Source organism: Artibeus jamaicensis, unplaced genomic scaffold (assembly GCF_021234435.1).
Source record: "Artibeus jamaicensis isolate MK-2021 breed Jamaican fruit bat unplaced genomic scaffold, CSHL_Jam_final contig_525, whole genome shotgun sequence".
Taxonomy (NCBI): domain Eukaryota; kingdom Metazoa; phylum Chordata; class Mammalia; order Chiroptera; family Phyllostomidae; genus Artibeus; species Artibeus jamaicensis.
In genome coordinates, this window is record NW_026521874.1 from 178503 (window position 1) to 197168 (window position 18666).

The following is an 18666-nucleotide window of genomic DNA, read 5'->3' on the forward strand; positions in this document are numbered from 1 at the left end:
AGTGGTGGCTCAGTGCCAAGCAATAACGGGAACTCGGGATCCTGAGTTCAAAGTCAGGAGTACTTATTTATGCACAAGGATCACCACCCCTAAAAGGGCACAGCCTGGCCACAGCCTTCGGATCTGTGATAGCAGACCAGGTGCTGAGGAGACTGGAGAGCAGGCCATTTCAGAAAGAGGGGATGGAAGTCATTGTATTTGTTCTCCCTGTAAAATTGTGGTTTGTCACGGAACTTTTTATTTGTAGACTCCGTGGTGAAGGGAAGGTGGTTATCTTAGCTGTCGGGGGAACGGTGCTTCCACGAAATGTCTGTAAAACAGATAATGCTGCCTCCCTTTTCCCAACAGAGCTCAACCTGGGTGACAGGTGTCTGGACGGGGTGCTGAACAACAACAACTACGAGTCTGACGTCCTGAAGGTACCTGGGTTAGGCCAGGGCCAGGAGGAGGCCTCCCTAGCACTTTCTCAGTTACTTTAATAACTTGGCATTTTCTGACTCATGCCGCCACTGGTGGTCAGCATCGTGTTTATATAGGGCTGTTTTTCCCCATATTCCAAGAACTAGGTGCTTCCTTTATGTCCATCATGCCATGAATCAATAGGAGGCGCTTCTATGGCTCAACTCCTGCTCGCCCCACATAGAGGGTCTTTGGGCTGGGCCACGGCACCTCTGGGCCTGGGCGGAGCTGGGGCCTTCCCCCTGGCTCTCTTCCGATAAGTTCCTTCCCCACGTCAGGAAGCAAGCACAGCTCTTAGGATTTCCGTATGTGTAATGTGCACACCAGTCCTTCTCACCCCATTTACGTGCAGCATCACAGATAGGACTGAGGGCCTCTCCGCTGTGTGGCACATTCCTGAGCGCCACTGCTCTTGGTTAGGTGTACATGTGTAGGTCTGCCCAGCTGGGCAGCTCTGTGTGAGTGAAGGGCAGAGCGCAGATCCAGACACCAGCTTCCTGGCCACACGGTCACAGGCCGGTCACTGTGGTGCAGCTGCTCTGGCCGAGGTGGACGTCTCACACTCCTGTGCTGGGATGCCCTGGCAGAGATTCAGAGAGTATGTGTCACTCTGCACTAGAGAGTCTGAAGCTGGCCTGCCTGGTGAGGCTTCAACGCATCTGGATAAGAATCCCTGTGCACTGCTTTGTGGGTGTGTTACCACGTTGGTCTGGGGGCCCTGGGGCACGGGCCCTCCTGGCCGTCCTAAGCCGTGGTCATGGAGGCGGGTCCATATAAAGGTGTACGACCGCCTCCTACAAAGACCTGCCGTGATCGGGTTACTGGGCTTCGGCTTCACCCGCCTTCGAGGGCCTTTTACGGACCTTCAGCCTCTTGTCCAAGCGTGTGTTTCTCCTGTTGCCGTTGTTTCCCACCACAGAATTACCTCGCGGCCAGGGGTTTGACGTGGAAGAACGTGTTGGCTGAGAGCCTGGCAGCGCTGCAGAGGGGCGTGTTCCTGCTGTCTGGTGAGCTCACAGCGCCTGCCACCCCTCAAGGACGCCGCTGCGTCTGTGGCCCCTGGGCCTCTGGGAAGCAGTCATACCTGTCAGGCCCTGGGCAGGGCCCCATCCGTTCTTCCACATCCACAGCTTCGGCCTCGCCCACCCTGCAGAGACGGAAGGAAAACCCCCAGGACGTCAGAACTTTTTCAAAGCGGGGTTCGAGTCCATATGAGTTCTAGGATCTTTCCTCCCAGACAGGAGGGAGGGGCCCAGCACCAGAGACGTTTGACATCGAGATCCTGGAGTGGGTTGTTCCCAACCCCCAGGGCCCTCGTTGGCCTGCCATTCACTGTGTTGGTGACTGAAGGTTTGGCTCCTGTCAGAGACACCTGGTGCCTTGGCAGATACAATTTTTGTCACTGAGGGAGGCTGCAGAAAAATCAAGGGATTTAATCCTTCTAAGATTTTATTTATCTTTAGAGAGAGGGGAAAGGAGGGAGAAGGAGAAGGAAAGAAACATCAATGTGCAAGAGACACATCTCTTGGTTGGCTCTCGCATGCCCCCAACTGGGGACCTGGCCCACAATCCAGACATGCGCCTTCGCCAAGAACCGAACTGGTCCACAGGCCAGCACTCAGTCCACTGAGCCACACCTGCCAAGGCTAAGATTTTATTTAATTTGTAGAGAGATGGGAAGGGAGAGAGAAAGAAAGGGAGAGAAACATCGATGTGAGAGAGAAATCAGTTGCCTCTTGTACGGGCCTTGACCTGACTGGGAATTGAACCAGCCACTATTCACTTTGCAGGATGGCACCCAACAGACTGGGCTACACTGGTCAGGGCTCAAATGAATCCTTTTTTTTTTTTTAGATTTTATTTATTTATCTTTAGAGGGGAAGGGATGGAGAGAGGGAGAGAAATATCAATGTAGGGTTGCCTCTCGTGCATTCCGTGCTGGGAACTGGCCTGCAACCCAGGCATGTGCCCTGACTGGGAATTGAACCTCTACTGTCTGGTTCGCAGGCCCGCGCTCAATCCACTGAGCTACACCAGCCAGGGCTCAAATGAACTTTTATGAAAGACTTGAGAGGTTTGCTGAGAATCCTTGCAAGCTGTTTCTGTGTTGTGGACACACACCAAGGAGTGTCTCAGGTGTTTTCTGCTGGGAAACTCCTGTGTAGTTGGCCAAATCTCAGCTCGGCCTTAACTCCTTTCATTTCTTAGTAAGAATGACATGGCTCACAAAAAATTGGAAGTGTGTGGAGAAGTATGAAGGATAAAGTACAAACCATTGGAAATCCTACCACCTAAAAGCATGTACCCAGTGATAATATTCTCATGACCACGTACACCCATGTGCACACACCTTGCATAAATAAAACCCTACCACGTATGCCATTTTATAACCTATCCACTTAGCAATACATATTGGACCCTCTATATATCAGTGAAGATCTATATACCTTTGTTTTTAATTACTATAGCATTCTAACCTATTGGGCTGTCCCAAAAGTTCTTTGGTTTTTTAGATAAGTAGCACTAAGTTGTCTTTAACTCCATTTGAAACAATGTTGTTAGATTGTATTGTGACAGTTGTCATTATCAGTGTGCACTTTAAAAAATGTCAAAATGGGTGAATTTTTGTATAGCCATTTTCATATTGAAGATGAAAGAAAATATGCAACATTTTTGGCATATCACGTTTTATTATTCTAAGAAAGGGAAAACTGCAACTAAAACACACACAAAAAAGATTTGTGCAATGTGTAGAAAAGGTGCTGTGATTGATTGAACATATCAAAAGTGGTATGCAAAGTTTTGTGCTGGAGATTTCTCATGAACAATGCTCCACAGTGGGGTAGGCCTTTTGAAGTTGATACAAATTGAAACATTAATTGAGAATAATCCAGGTTACACCAGGTGAAAGATAGCTAACATGCCAAAATATCCAAATCAGTAATTAGAAAAAATGAAAAATGTTTCTTTACGGAAAAAATGGTGCACACAGCTGAGACTTTGTCATGTTAACTAACTCCTCCCGGAGGTGTGCCTCCAGAGTGGGGACGGCAGCCACATTTGTCTTTCAGGTCTTGTAAATAAAGAGGTGAACAGTGGTTCGTTGTTGTTCTATCTGCCCATGTTTGATTATTCACAGAATTGCCATCCTTTTTGTTCTATGGGTCATTTGCTGTCTATGACATCAGCCCTTATTTGTGTCAGGCTATTTGCCCTTTGGGTATGGATATGTGTGACGGCTTTGTTATGTGAGGGTAGCACATGTCCTTGGTGTTGCAGATTTCCCACTGTTTCCTTAGGTCTCACCTTCCTTGTATGTGTCTCTGTTGTGATGTGTACTGTGGGCACTCAGAGTTCCTGACCCTTATGTGCCGTTCAGTTTTTATGGCATACTTGGAAATAACTCAAGAAAAATCATATTCATTCCTTTCAGTACGTTTTTTGATTTTTAAAAATATTAAAATTTTTAATGCAAGTGGACTTGTTTTACGATAAAGAAGTTGGCATCTGGATTGCTTTTGTTCTTGTTTTCCAAACGTCTGGCCCACTCTCTCCTCCATTTATGGGTCAGTGTGTTAGTTCCCCACTAGTAAACGCAGCCATGTCTGTCCTGCTATTTTGGACACTGGGGTTCCTGATGTCTGGTAGTGCTGCATGACCTGTGTCTTCCAGACTACAGGGTCACGGGGAGCACCGTGCTGTGCTACTGCTGTGGTCTGCGGAGCTTCCGAGAGCTGACCTACCAGTATCGGCAGAACATTCCTGCCTCCGAGTTGCCAGGTAAGTGACTCCCCAACCCCATCTCATGTCTGTTTGCTGTGGCTTCTATGCTCCTGCACAACGGGTCAGCATTCTGTCTGGGCCTTTGCTTCGTGTTCTTAGCAGAGGGCTGCCTGAGTGCCGTGCTGTGTCACGCCCCGGGCACATAAAACGTCCCAGCTGGAGTAATATCACTTCCTGAATTGGGTTTTCAATTAAACGTTTTTATCTTTCCTGGAACAGTGGAAGGAAAATTGTTGTAAAGTGGGACAAAGTATAGTACAGTAGTGTCTCTGGGTCTTGGGTAAACTCCCTGAGCTGAGTACATGAGTATGGTGTACACATTATACATCGTGACGTTTTTCTCTTTCTAGTGGCTGTAACTTCCCGTCCGGACTGCTATTGGGGTCGCAACTGCCGTACTCAGGTGAAGGCCCACCACGCAATGTGAGTGACACTGTGCTCTGCCGGGCGGGGCGTGTCTGCTCAGGTCCTCGAGGCTGGGACAGGGGTTGACCCTCGTTCTTCTAGTGGGATGTTTCAAGTGTGGTGTCCCAGTTGACATCTCAGCTTTTAGGGACACCTGTGGACTAGCCGAGTAACTACTTACAAATGAGCTACTCTAGACATGTAGTCTACAAAGTAGTGTTGCCATTTGGAAACTCTACTCTTCTGTTACCTCATTTCATGAAACACTTGCACAGAAATGTTCACCTCTGCCTTCTACCACCATAAGTTTCTTTGGTGGTGTTAAATGTATGCTCTCGTGTGTAATTTGACTGCTTCCTCCCTGCAGGAAATTCAATCATGTCTGTGAACAGACGCGGTTCAAGAACTGAGCATCTGAGGAGGCACCACGGTGGCTTGGGAGCACAAGGGTCAGTGACAGCGTGTTTCAGGAAGGACTAAATATGAACACTGTAGGGCATTTTACATTCCCTCAGGGCACGCTGTGGGTCTCTGCATCCAGCACTCTGGTGTGGCTTTTTGTTCTGTGGAGGAGACCCTCACAATGAGGCCCCAGAAACAGCCCTGGGGGGCCCAGAGCTTCCGTCCTCTGAGCTTGGGGCCACCTGAAGCGCTTCAGCCAGAACAGCCATCAGCTGTCCCCTCCTTCTGAGCTGGTGGTGTGCAGGTTTGCTCTTTGTACCTTTCCCACAGCTGTGGTTAAAACGCACATCTCTTTCCAAGAAAAGTTTAATGAGAGAAAAAGGAAAGTTTGTCAGAAACGTTCTGTTCTTTAAGGAAAACGTTTACAGCCCACAGGCTTTGCAGTACCCTGTAGGGAAAGCGACAGCTCTTACGAGCTTTTATTTTAATAGGGTTGGTGCTTATCTTTTAATAAGATTTAAATACCACAAATTGTAGCACAAATAATATAATTTATAATTTACAAATTGACTAATACTAGGGATAGATAGTACGGTATTTGGATAAACAAACATGTTTCTGTTTATTAATAAAAAACACGATCAGGTGTCCAGAACTGCTAACCCTGGACACCGACACTGAGTGTGTGGCCCCTCCCAGGCCTGGGAAAGTTGGGGCGCCACCACCCTGAGCCTGTAAGCAAAGAGCTGGCCCTGCTGCTCCTCTGTCTGCATAGCTGCAGGCCCCACCCACTGTCCCCAAGTTCTTTATTCCCTCCTGTGGGTCCCTGGCCATGGGCAGCCAAGGTTCAGGTGCAGGTCAGCCCTGCTGCCACCTCGACCCCCCCCAGAGCAGCCCCTTCCTGCCAAGAGCTCCAGGGGCCTTGGCTTCCGCTAGTCCTTGCCCTTTCCTCCTGCACTGGGTTTGCTGTCATCTGGAATAATACTTGAAATTTTGTTCTTTGTAAAAGAAAAAATATTTTTTATCTTTTATTAAAATCACTTGTTAATTTTGTTTGAAAAATTGTAACTTTTTTGCTTCTTCTCAGGAATACGATTTTAAACTGTTGTCTTGCTCTTGACACAGACTGAGAAGCAGCACCTGTTTGTGAGAGAAGGCCTCCTTCCTGAATTCTAATAAACAAGCCGTGTCTGTTTCTCTCTCCTGCATGATTGTTTGTGTCACCCTTCCCATCACAGGGACAGACGGCTGCAGACCTCTCTAGTTACCACTAAGGAGATTTTGCTGAGTTAGCTCTCAAGCACAAGTGACCCTGGCCTGGGCCCCAGGTCTGAGCACCCACAAAAAGGTGCAAGGTCTCTTGGATCCACCAACTTGAGGGAGCCACAGCCTGTTGGTCCACTTTGAAGCCACAGCTTTGTGTCTGAGCCCCAGGCTCTGCTTGTGCAGGAGTGAGGCCTGCCTTCCACACCTTAAGATGTTGGCTCATCACTCTTTCAGCCGACCCCACCTATCCCCAAAAGTGAGAACAAAGGTGCAGTCCCTTGGAGGGTGTACCAGCTTTTTTTTTTTGCCTATGTTTAAATAACATGAAACTCCACACTGTGCTGGATCTATCCATGAAGGGTAAGGTGTGTGCCTTCATCAGACTGAGGGGCCCATGGTGTGGGCCGACCCTAGTGGAACTTGGGTTCCCCATTTCTAATGAGTGCACAGGCTAAGAGCAGCTGTCAGCTGTAAGTCTAGGGTGGAACCCTGGGACCAGGGCAGCTGTTCTACAGAGCTGGGTGGGTTTGTGTCATGCCATGTTTTTATGATTTTCTGTGCTTCCTCTTCCTCAGCACCCTCCCACTGCACCACCAGCCCACAGCATGTTCCTGGCTTATGCAGGGGGGATTCCCACATGCTTTCTGGCCCCTTCAGCCCAGCCCTAGAGCAGGTGCAGCTGAGTCCTTCAGCCTCTCAGCTTGTTATCAGACCCAAGTCCCTTTTGGGTTCCCAATACCCCCCATCAAACAAGGAGTCAGCCCCGCCCACACCACCATCTACTGTGCCCCCTCTAAGAGGCTGCATTTGAGCCCCTCCTGGTCTGCAGTCCAAGCTCCAATGAGAGTGGTCGATCCTATGGGGGCCTTGTTGGCCAAGTAAATCATTCTATTACATAAGAGCTAACAGAATGGGAATCACAGACCCAGGCCTGAGAGGAGCAAGTGGCATCTGGATTTTGCTGCAGGGAAGTGCCCAAACCAGGACAGGCTAAGTTGGGCTTTTCCAGCAGGAGTCATACAGCCAGATTAATGCACATGCTGCCCAGATGAGGCTCAGAAACGCCCAGGTCCTGGGTCAGGATTGCTGCTGTGGTGGCCACCAGGACCCCCACACCAGGAAGGAAGCAAGAGATGAGAATTAACCGGACTTGGAAAGCCCAGAGTGGGCCTAACTTGGCTGGACACAGGGACCTAAACACAGTGTTGGGACCCTCCTCACCTCCTATCAGGCAGAAGCAGGTGATCTGGCATTTTCCTCTCATTCACATGAAGCCTGTCCTTGGCCCATCACTGACTGGCCAGCCCTGAGCCCATTGTACTTCCCAGCCACTAGCACCCACAGGCAGGTGCGGCAGTCCTAGGTAAAAGGAAGATGAATGTTGAATATTGGGTGTTGCCACCATGAAAGCTGAGGTCACTGCAATCCCAGAGGCCTCAGTTGCCCAGGCTGACCCTGGTGGGAGCCTCAGAGCACTGGCCACGTCTTGGTGATTCCCCTTGGAAGCCCCAGCCATGTGTGGGGTGGGAACACAGAGGATCCTAGACATCCTCCTTAGTGGGATTCGTCGCTCCCTGCAGAATTAGGCCCACCATCCTTGGTGAAGCTGAATCTGGCACCCTCCTGCCTAACTCGTTTTGCTTCGGCCCCAATGGACCTGTTTCTTCTGTGAGATGGAAACAGTAGAGCCCTTAAAGGCTCACAATAGACTGGCTCCATAGAAGTCTCATCTCCCGGCAGAAACTTCCCAGCCCTCCCTTGGGCATGCCACAGTCGGTGTTACGTCTGTGTAACAAGTGTGTGCTCTTTGCTTCTGTTACTTGCCTTTCTTTCCTATCCCTTGGCAAGTCAGCAAAACTGGATGCAGCAGAGATAAGTGGCTTTTGGTAGCACGTCTGAAGCCAAAGAAGACCTCATAGGAGAGACATAGCCTGTTCCCGACTTGAAAGTCACACCATAGTAAAGATGTCCATTCTCCCCAAATCTATCTATAGTGCTGATCTAATTCCCATCGAAATCTCAGGAAGGACTTTTTTTTTTTTTTTCAAAAAAGATGTTACTAATTTTTAAAGAGAAGGGAAGAGAGGGAGAGAGACATCAATGTGAGGTCGCTGCTTTTAAGTACCCTCACTGGAACCAAAACCACAAGCCATGCACAGGCCCTGACTGGGAATCAAACTGGCAACCTTTCCCTTTGTGGGACAACGAACTGAGCTATACCAGTCAGGGCCCAGGAGAGATTTTTACATGGAAATTTGTTGTAAAATTTATACGAACTGGCATGGATGCCAGAATAGCTAGAACAATGAGGAAAGATGATGAAGTGGGGGGAATTCTCTGCTGGATAGTATAGCTTTTGGCAAAGCTCTTGGGATAGGCAAGGAGATGACACAGCAGAGGCCTCAGAATCAGACCCAAAGTTCTCTTCCAAGCAGCCAACTGGTGTTTGAAATGTACCAAAGCAAGCAAATGGAGGGAGGTCTTTTCAGTAAGGGTGCTGTACAACTTGATATCTATAGGCAAAGAAAAAAGGAAAAAACCTAAACCTCAAGCCTTATGCCAACAATTTTTTAAAAATTTATCTTTAGAGAGGAAGGGAAGGAGAGAAGGAGAGAAACATCAATATAGGGTTGCCTCTCGTGAGTCCCCTGCTGGGAACTGGCCTGCAACCCAGGCATGTGCCCTAACTGGGAATCGAACCCCAATTGTGTGGTTCACAGGCCTGCACTCAATCCACTGAGCTACACCAGCCAGGGCCCAACAATTTTTTATATTATCAGTTTTTTAAAGATTTTATTTATTTATGTTTAGACAGAGGGGAAGAGAAGAAGAGAAACATCAGTGTGCCTCTTACATGCTCCCACTTGGGGACCTGGTCAACCCAGGCTTGTGCCCTGACTGCCAATCCAACCGGCGATCCTTTCGTTCGCAGGCTGGTGCTCATTCCACTGAGCCACACCAGCCAGAGCCCAACAACTTTTCTTTTAAGGTAAACGTTGCTGTGGCTCCAAAGCCTCACTCACGTTTGCTTTAGCGCGCTGGAAGGTTTCGGGTGTTGGGGGGGCCAGATGTCGTACTCCTGTACCTCCTACCTACTGCCCCCAATGGGTCAAGCGGCAGGGAGGGTGGCCACGCCCACAACCTGACAGATGGGGCGGGGCGGGGCGGGGTCGGAGCCGTGGACGCGCCACTTCCGCCGGAAGCTAAGTTGCCCGGCTTTATGGAGGTGGTCCTGCGAGCAGGAAGCTGCATTTCTACACGGGGAAGAGCCACCAACTCTTTTTCTGAAAACGTCTCGGGCCAGTTGTGAGTGGCCTGGATACCGGCCCTGCGGCCAGAGAAGCCTCGGCCCGAGGGCGCCTGCTGACGAGAAAAGGTCATCCTCTCTTCCGGAACGAAGGCAGCGAGCACAGGGTGTTTCCTAGGGGGGCTGAAGCAGTAGATGCGCCCCGCCCCGCCCCTGGCGCGGCCACGTAGCCGCTGGAGCCACTGGTCAGTGCTGCCGCCGTAATTCCTCGGCTCTGGGGTGAGGGTCGCGGGAAGCTTTCTGGCAGCGACTCGCCGGGGAGGGCGAGTGGCCGCCCGATCCGCGGCGCGGTCGGAGCGGAGGCTGGGAATGGGGCGGAGGCTGGGAATGGGGCCGAAGGGCCTGGGCGGACCCCGAGGGCAGGCCGCGTTCCCTCAAGGCGGCGACGCCTCGCGCCAACCCAGTTCTGCTCCGTGGTAGCCTCGGGGCCCTTTGCAGATGCCAAGGGAACTGCCTTCGTGAATGTCCTTCCTTTTGAGCCCTCGACACGCTGTTTGCGCGTGATGGGGCGTGACTTGTGGCAGAGGTGCCCGCAGCTGCTTTGGGAACTGTTTAAGAACCTCGGGCAGCGTCGGAGCCCTTCGGAGGACGTGCGGTCCGTAGGACAGGCGTGACATGGTGTGGCGTGGTTAGTGTGAGGCCAGGTTGAAAGAATCTGAGTGGTCCTTTGCCTCTCCTTCCACCCGGACTCCATTTCTTTTCCCCGTGCTTAGAGCTGTTTCTCCGGAGAGGTGACACTTTCCAGAGGGATTGGGCGAGGCATTGACACCAGCATGGAGAGGTGAACAGCTCAGACTTGCTGCAGGTGTTTGTTGAGTGTCAGCCTCGTGCCAGGCACTGTTCGTTTTGAGGACCCTGTCCTCACCGAGCCCACGTTGTTGTGGAGGGACAGGGACAGAGAGTGAGAGGATTGCCAAGAGTAGGGTCTGGTGCTAGGGAGAGTCTGGGGGGTGACATTGGAGCCACCATCTCTGTGACAGGAAGTTGTCCACACAAACGTGTGGAATAAGCGCGTTTCAGGCAGAAGGAACGCAAATGAGAGGACCCTGAGGGAGGAGTCCGTTTGGTGTCCTTAGGCGCAGGCGAGTGGCTTAAGGCGTCATGAGAAAGAAAGTGACAGAAACGAGGATGTAGCAGAGGGAGGGGCCAGTTGGGTGCAGCTCCCTAGTTTATGGTGGGAGGCTTGGGTTTTATTGTCATTGTGATTGTGATTGAAAGCCTCTGGAACATTGTAAGCGATATACAGTTGACTCACGGATTATTTAAATTCTTTAATTGTTCCTTTAATATTGCAAGCGTGACCCTTTATGGGAGTGAGCTCTCGGTGACAGTCTGTCTTGGAGAGTGAGAAAAGAAAATAAAAATCATCTGACATCAGTCAGATTTTTTTTTTCTGGCTGAATGCCTTAAACAGCAGTATACTTTAAGTGAGAAAATGAGGATGTATTCAGTTGGCTTGTGCCAATCAATTTTGACAGGCAATAACTGAAAGGAAATAACACTAATGATAACAGCAACCATTTTTGAGGGCATGGGACAGACTCTGTGCCATATTTTATTTAATCTTGGCAAAATGTTTATATTGTTTTCTCATCTTACTGATGAGGGTGGTTCAGCAGTGTGCCCATGCCCTCATAGCTGTGACGGCAGGTTGGGGTTTGAAGCCCAGATGTCTCCACCAGAGCCTGTGCAGGAGGCTCCCCGGGGTTCACTTTGTGTTCTGTTCTCTGTTTACTTTCAGTCACTATTATGCCTTCAGCTAGACATTATCTTCTTAAGAAAATTCTGTTTTATTTTTGGCTGTACTGTGTTGTTTCTGATTGCCAACAGGAATAACGGAGATGAGGTGGGATGCGTGTAGATGCTGAATTTGTGTAATCTGCCATGTGGAGGAAGCTGGGAGTCATACAGGTGCCTGAGACAGTGCTTGCTCAGCATAAGGTCCCTTGATGTCAGGCAGGGCTGAACCTGGAGCCAGGAACACGTTGCGCAGTTCCTAGGGAGAGCATTGCCCTGTGTCTTCCCTCAGTGAAACACACAGAACGCAGGTAGCCAAAAATGGCACTGTGATAAAACTGATCTCTTTATTTTTAAAAAAATTACAGAATGGGGTGCGTGTTCCTAGTAACAGCTTCCCAGCTGCCTGACTCTCTTTTGTCCTGGTTGGGTCAGCAGTCAGAGGTCATAAGGCCGTGAACGATGGAGTAAAACTCAGGACAAGTAAAATTCCAACAAGGCCGCGGGCAGGCCGAGGCTGCCAGTTCCTCCCTGGCAGGCGGGCAGGCTGCTGTGGGCGGCCAATGAGTCCTGCCTCTTGTCCGGCTGCAGGGGCTGTGCGTGACCAGAAGACATCCTCATGGGGAACCACAGTGAGTCACAGTCTCAGGGCCTCACATTCTTGGGTGGTAGGACTACTTGGGAATCAATAGGTTTCTTGTTTATCAGGAAATCCAAATAAAGGGAATTAAAGGAATGGACTATATGATGGTATCCGGCTGCGAGAGCTGGCACATTTATTTATCTTTGTGTTTTTAGTAAGACTAGAGTTTTTTTGTATTTGGAAAGGCAGTGTTGATGCTCACAGATGCAGACACTGAATCATTTTGGGGTGGAACCACTAGCTTGGTCTCTGAGGGGTGGAACTCAGTAGAGCCAAAGATTTAAGTCAGCAGCCTGCCTTGGGCACCAACTCTTACGTAGGGATGTCAGGGTGGACTTGGGGTGGTGGTTTCTGCTTCCGAGGACTTCACAAGGCGATGGAGGAGGTGGGCACATGCACAGGCATACTGTGACATGTACGCAGGGGTGTCCTGATGGCAGAAGGGAGTAGGCTGGGCCAGGTGCTGTACCTGAGGCCCCAGAGAGACTTCAGAGCAGCACCTGATGGTACATGGAAGGAATCTGGGGATTTGCTTGGCAGTCTAGGGTAAAGAGTGCCACAATAGGGGACCAGCTTCTTCCTGAAGAACACTGAGCTCTTGTCGGTACCCTGTCATGTATTGTGGGGAGCGTGGCGGTGCTGTGGACATCTTCACCCACGTTTCAAAGCAAATCCAAATATTTTCTCTTGTTAGGGAACTTGTGGGGATGGCCAGTACAAACAGTGTGCCACATGCTATGAGCATGGATTCCATACCAGTTCTTTTTTTTTTTTTAATTAATTTATTTAAATTTTTTTTTATTGATTATGCCATTACAGTTGTTCTTCCATACCGGTTCTTACACAGTGTCTGTCATCATCTGTCCCTGTGATGAAGGGGACATCCTGGCTATCCTGTGCTGGTGTGCCTTGCCTGCCTTTGTTGACTCTCCTCTGTAGCATCCCATCCTGGCCCGACCAGTGTACCAGCAGCCACCCCAGGGAGTCCCTGGGACTGGGGCTGTGGGGCAGGTTTGGTGGGCATTGCAGTGGTTTTCCATGGAGGTGGGAGCATGGGAATCAGTGATTTTCAGGGAGGGCCTGTGGGACTTGCAGGTTCAGTGGAGCCTCCAAGGGCCTGTCCGTCTCCCCATACACACACCATCCGGAAAGTCTGGGGGTGGAAGAGGTTACTGGTTATTGAAGACACAGGAATGAGGTTGAGAACTCACTGCATGCAGGATCACATTTTCTCCAGCCTCAGCACCTCCCCTCCTTTCTCTGATTCTTTCAGTTTGGAGCCCAGTGCCCTTTGATGAGCTACAATGGATTATAGTTCATGTTTGCACACATTTCTATCAACAGTTCTTTCTAGTAGAAATCCTTTCAGTGCTAGTTTTATGCTTAATAGAAGATACAAGCTTTTATACGTGGTGGAGCAAAAGTAGGCTTGCAGCTATTTGCATGAAAAATAATACAGTAATTAATAAATAATAATACAAGCCCTGGCTGATGTAGCTCAGTGGATTGAGTGCAGGCCTGCAAACCAAAGGGTCACTGGTTTGATTCCCTGTCAGGGCACATACCTGGGTTATGGGTCAGGTCCTCAGAAGGGGGCACGCACTCGAGAGGCAACCGCACACTAATGTTTGTCTCTCTGCTTACCCTTCCCTTCTCTGCTCTCTAAAAATAAACAAATGAAATCTTTAAAGAAATAATAATACAAGAATAAACTGTTTTGCATACTGACAACTGTAAACCTTTGTTTGCCACACCCCGTATTGTTAATAGCACTGATCTTAACCCACAGTGTCTTTGGCCTGCAGGGTGTCAGACAGCAGGGAGAAATGTGTGGGTTTTGGGGGCTTCAAGTCAGCCCCCTCACTCCACACCCCGGGTTCTCCCAGAGGGACACTCCCAGTGCTAGTCATTCACTACATGGGTGCAGCAGGGGATGCGACCCCCGAGAACACCTGTTCATGGACTGGGGGAGGAGGTGCTCAGAGGTACTGCACCTGGCAGAGCAGGCTCACCTCCGTCAGCCCTCCTGGTGAGAACCACCGCCTGGCTCATAGCACAGCGTCAGTGGGGTTTGTAAGCTGGAGAGGAAGTCGTGCACAATTTCGTCCTGAAACAAGTGAAACATAGAACAGTGCATAGGATAATATTTTAAAGGAACCAAATGCCAACATTCCCATAGAAAGAGAGTGACAGCTAATAACATTTTATTTGTTGATGGGGGAACAAGATGATAATATCCTCCTCAGCCAGTTCACAAGCCAAAACCAGTTCGCAAACTGGGCAGTTTCGCTCCCTTAAACTTAGCGTTGCAGGGTGGGCTCAAGGGCACTGACCCTGCTGGAAACGCAAGATGGACTGGTCACCTCCTGTGAGATGCTCTGTCTGCCCCCACTCCACGGTGGCCTCAGCCCGTGTGCTTCCCCAGCACATGCCCAGTGACCTTATGTCCACAGCTGGTTCTGAACAGTGACCTCAGCACCTTCGTTCCAGTCCTCCTAGAAGGGGGGCCCTCTGAGTGTTTACACAGAAGTCCCTGGCCACCAGTAGCTATTTGCACTCAGAGTACCACATTTTGCTGTGTTTAATGCACATGTATGTTTTTGGCCCAAACTTCCAGGAAAAAGAATCTTTCATTTTAATATTTTTAATTCAATTCTTTATTTATTTAGAAGCAAAACCAATGATCGCATTCCAGGGTGTTATTTTGCGTGTGGATATCGCTTTCTAGATTTCTACTTTTAACACATAAGCATAAATAAAAATAAGAACATTTAGATATGGAATTAGTACTACTACCCTTGTATAATGTGCATCGTTATTTTTCCTTTAAAAGTTTGGCAAAACAGTGCACATTATACATGGCAAAATATGGTAGCTTAAATAAATAAAAACTCAGTCCCTCCGTTCCTGGACCCTCCCCTCTCAGTGGCCACCTATGACACTTACAGTGCCAACTGGGGGAGCTTCTCTCTCCTGGCAGGACGGTCGTTGTCCATCACCAATAATGACAATAAGCACCTTCAGGATCAGGACTGGGTGTGACTGGCTTAGCATTTTATCCTTAAAACCTAGGATATTGCAATAATTTTTTTAAAAGATTTTATTCAATAATTTTTAGAGAGGGGGAGGGATGGAGAAAGAGGGAAAGGAACATTGACGTGAGAGGGAAACATTGATCAGTTGCCTCTCTAAGTCGCCCCGATTAAGGACTGAACTCATAGCCCAGGCCTGTGCCCTGACTGGGAATCAAACTGGCGACCTTTTTGCTTTTTGGAGCGCCTTTGCCCCACCTACTCAGCCGCATTGGTATCTGCATTTGTTTGTTATACAGATGCAAACGGAGAAGCAAATGTTAATCTTGGAATTGTTAGTTCAAATCTGACAGTGAAGTTTCATAATACTTTCTGTTTTCCCTTCTGTCAGGTTTCATGATACTCCTTGGGTTTGATTTCAAGCCATTTATGAGACTTTAAATCTCTTGAAAATGGAAAACCTAGTGCTGTCCTTCCCAAGGGACCCTGACTGTTGATGATGGCAGAGATTGTGCCTGCCCGCAGCTCCCGTGCAGCCCCTGGGTGTCACCCAGTCTGAGTCGTCCTGACCATGGATGGAGCATCGTCTGTGCAGGGTGGCCTCTTGGAGGACGGATCCCACAGTGGCACCTCAGCCCTCCCTGATGCCCTCCCCAAGCCCCTGAGCCCGAAGGCGCCTCCTGACCTGTGGGACGAAGGCCAGTGTAAGTCCCCAGGCACTCTGCGTGCTGCTGACGCTTTGTCTTTGAACAGGGATGTGCATTGGCTTGCATCTCGGCGGCAGACTGTGGTGTTTAAGACAACAATTAACTTTTCATTCAGAGTATGTTTTTAACAATCATATGAGTGTCTTTTCTTAGTTGACTCCAACTTTAAACCAACTGCCTGTTTTTAAATAGAATAGGAACTGCCCTGCTCTCTGCCCAGCAGAGCAGCCATGATGGTTTCCCTAAAGTTTCTGTGGGTCTTTCTCACACATCACTGTTGCTGGCTTAGTATCCTACCTCTCTGATTGGTTGGCTGCCAGAATTTTACTAACTGGGACCCAGAAAGATCTAGTAGTGATCGAAGGATTATCAGGTCACATTTTTGTGTTAGCTGATATGTTAATTCACTGAGTCCTCAATGCCCCTTCCTGGTCAGGACATTTAGTGTAGTGTGTGCTTGAAAAAAGTATGTATGTACTGATTCACTAGTGGAAATTGCATTCTGGTTCTTCAAAATGGTGTTCAAGCACCTAAAATGGTTTTGCTGGTTACTGTACTTAAGTACCAGGTGCGGCTGGTGACAGCGTGGGCCCGAGATGGAGAATCCCAGAGTGGGGCAGCTGGGGAGGCAGCCCTTAGAGCCACCGCAGACAGCAGTGAGCCCTGCACAGGGTTTGTAATTTTCCTCGGCTCACTGTCCTGTTGTGTGAGAGAAGATTAGTGGAGCCCACCTCTCGAGGCCGCCGTGGGGCTGGGGGAGGTGGCCCACAGGAAACAAACACAGGCACACGAGAAGCGTCGTCATCATCATCATCATTACCTGTTTATCCATAGTTAGGCCTGTGTTTGGAAACAAAGTCTTGTTTATTGGGCCTTCTCACTTCTAGATATTTTTAAAGTGCAATATGATGCTCAAAAGTGATTTTGTTATATAAGCAGTAAGGTTTGTGAGACTCTCCCAGACCTATAAACTCATCAGAAAGTGTTATTAACCTGATTGTCTTACATCTGAAATGCAGGGCCCCCCTCTTCTCTCCTCTCCCACCCCCGACACACAGCAGAGCTACAGGATGGTTTGTGTGGGAGCAGACACAGTGTCAGGGCTGAGGGCAGTCCCCTGGTTCTGTTTGTGTCTGCGGCACATGTTTTTTATTCTTGTTTTCCTTTTAGAGAGGCATGACTGTAAGTCGCTGTGTTAGTTGGGGTTCACATTTCAAGTGATAGAAACTCCTTTTAATTTGCTTGGGCAAAGGAGAGTGTTACAGGTCCCTCCCTCCCTCCACATACCACCCTGGTTCTTCAGCCTCTGACTAGCTCACCCCGCAGTGTGAGGGGCAGGGAGAAGACTAACAGTCACTGAAGTGTAGAAAGTCTTTCTTCCTTCTTCCTTCTTCCTTTTGATAAGGAAATAGTTTTTAGCTAAGGTATGAACAAGTGTATGTGTAATGTGTTAGTGGGTGAAACTGAGCTTGATGGGTCATCATTGGATAGATCTTGGGCTCTTACCTGACAGGTGTTTGTCAAGCAGAAACACACACTCGGGGCTCAACATTGCTGAAATCATTCTGATCAGCTAATCCACCTCTTCGCCTTAGATTTCTCATTTTGGAGGGTAAACTTACACTTTGAAATGACTGTGAGGCTGTGGCTCTGATTAGCACTGTGGTTCCTGACTCCTGTTAGAAACATGGTCAGCTATGTTTTAAGCATTTGTTTTCTTGTTCTGTGTCATTAATACAGACTTTCACAGGATTTCCCATTGGGCTTATTTAAATAAAAAGGAAACGGTCCTAAATTCTTACCCAAAATGCAAAGGTGAAGGCATTCCACAGACGGGGGTGGTGGGCTCTGGGTGCTGAGTGGCCTGTCCCATGTACCCGCCCATGGCAGGGGGACCAGGGCCTGCTCTCCTCCTGGAGGGAACCAATGTCGGGTGCTCATGCTCACACCTCTAGATTCTCTTTTGTCCTGTTTCAGCTGCACATCTGCAGAACAACCTGATGGCCCAGCATGCCCTCTCTTCCAGGTGCCAGCGTTGAGGCGAGCAGAGCTGTGGATGAAGGAGGAAGCCTAGATGTGCCCAGTGAGGGGGACACCTGTCAGAATGGGCCAGCGCCACAGCTCCCAGGCTCGCCATGGGCTCTCGGTCCCCCAACAAGTCCAGTGGGTCCTGATGCCCCTCCAGGTGTGGCTGATTTCCATGACAACCTAACGAAGTCTCAGGGGACTAGTGCTGAGGGCAGTGTTAGAAAAGAAGCTTTGCAGTCTCTCAGACTCAGTCTTCCTATGCAAGAAACGCAACTGTGTAAGCATCCGATCCCTGGCCCCCCCTCCCTGCCCTCCCCTGGGTCCCAGCCACCACCTCCTTCAGAGGCATGTACTTTGTCAGCCTGGTGGACTGTGCGTTTATCAGATGGCTCTGTTTTAGAGAGAAAGTACACATCTTTGTGTCCGATACTGGTGTTGGTGTTCCAGGCCCAGGTTTAAAGGGCCAGCATGTGTCTTTTGTCATCTGGGACGGGGAGCAGCAGCCTGTAGGAAACACATCTCAACAGTGACACTTTGGAAGCTTTCTCTTGTGAACTTTTGTTTTGTTTTGTTTTGTTTAATTTTTCAAAAGATTGTATTTATTTATTTATTTAAAGAGAGGGAAAGGGAAGGAGAGAGGGAAAGAAACATCAATGTGTGGTTGTTCCTCACGTGTCTCTAACTGGGGACCTGGCCGGCAACCCAGGGATGTGCCCTGACTGGGAACCGAACCAGCAACCCTTTGATGCACAGGCCCGCACTCAGTCCACTGAGCTACACCACCCAGGGCTACTCTTGTGAATTATTTTTTTATCACCATTGATTTTGTGCTGATGCTGGGGACTCAGGGATGGCCAAGTCACAAACTGGCAGCCCGTGAGCCTAAGAAACCTCCAG

The 18666-nt window shown here is 49.3% G+C and overlaps 2 protein-coding genes across 9 annotated transcripts in view; both read left to right on the plus strand.

Moving 5' to 3' along the window:
• CHFR (checkpoint with forkhead and ring finger domains) overlaps nt 1-6246 on the plus strand; it is a 28859-nt gene extending 22613 nt beyond the window's left edge. The window contains exons 13-18 of one of the 3 annotated variants that reach the window (XM_037160881.2): nt 349-419; nt 1379-1466; nt 4132-4239; nt 4593-4665; nt 5015-5096; nt 6137-6246. In XM_037160881.2, the coding sequence (XP_037016776.2) occupies nt 349-419; nt 1379-1466; nt 4132-4239; nt 4593-4665; nt 5015-5057 (383 nt within the window). In that variant the 3' untranslated portion in view covers nt 5058-5096; nt 6137-6246. Of the gene's footprint in view, nt 1-348; nt 420-1378; nt 1467-4131; nt 4240-4592; nt 4666-5014 lie in introns of all 3 variants that reach the window. The other 2 variants (XM_037160882.2, XM_037160880.2) reach the window with 2 other exon arrangements.
• A 3276-nt stretch (nt 6247-9522) lies between these two features.
• GOLGA3 (golgin A3) overlaps nt 9523-18666 on the plus strand; it is a 34518-nt gene continuing 25374 nt past the window's right edge. The window contains exons 1-3 of one of the 6 annotated variants that reach the window (XM_037160893.2): nt 9523-9841; nt 15426-15738; nt 17768-18046. In XM_037160893.2, coding sequence (XP_037016788.2) covers nt 15606-15738; nt 17768-18046 — 412 coding nt within the window. In that variant the 5' untranslated portion in view covers nt 9523-9841; nt 15426-15605. Of the gene's footprint in view, nt 9842-11510; nt 11534-11630; nt 11992-15425; nt 15739-17767; nt 18047-18666 lie in introns of those variants that run through there. The other 5 variants (XM_037160892.2, XM_037160896.2, XM_037160895.2 and 2 more) reach the window with 5 other exon arrangements.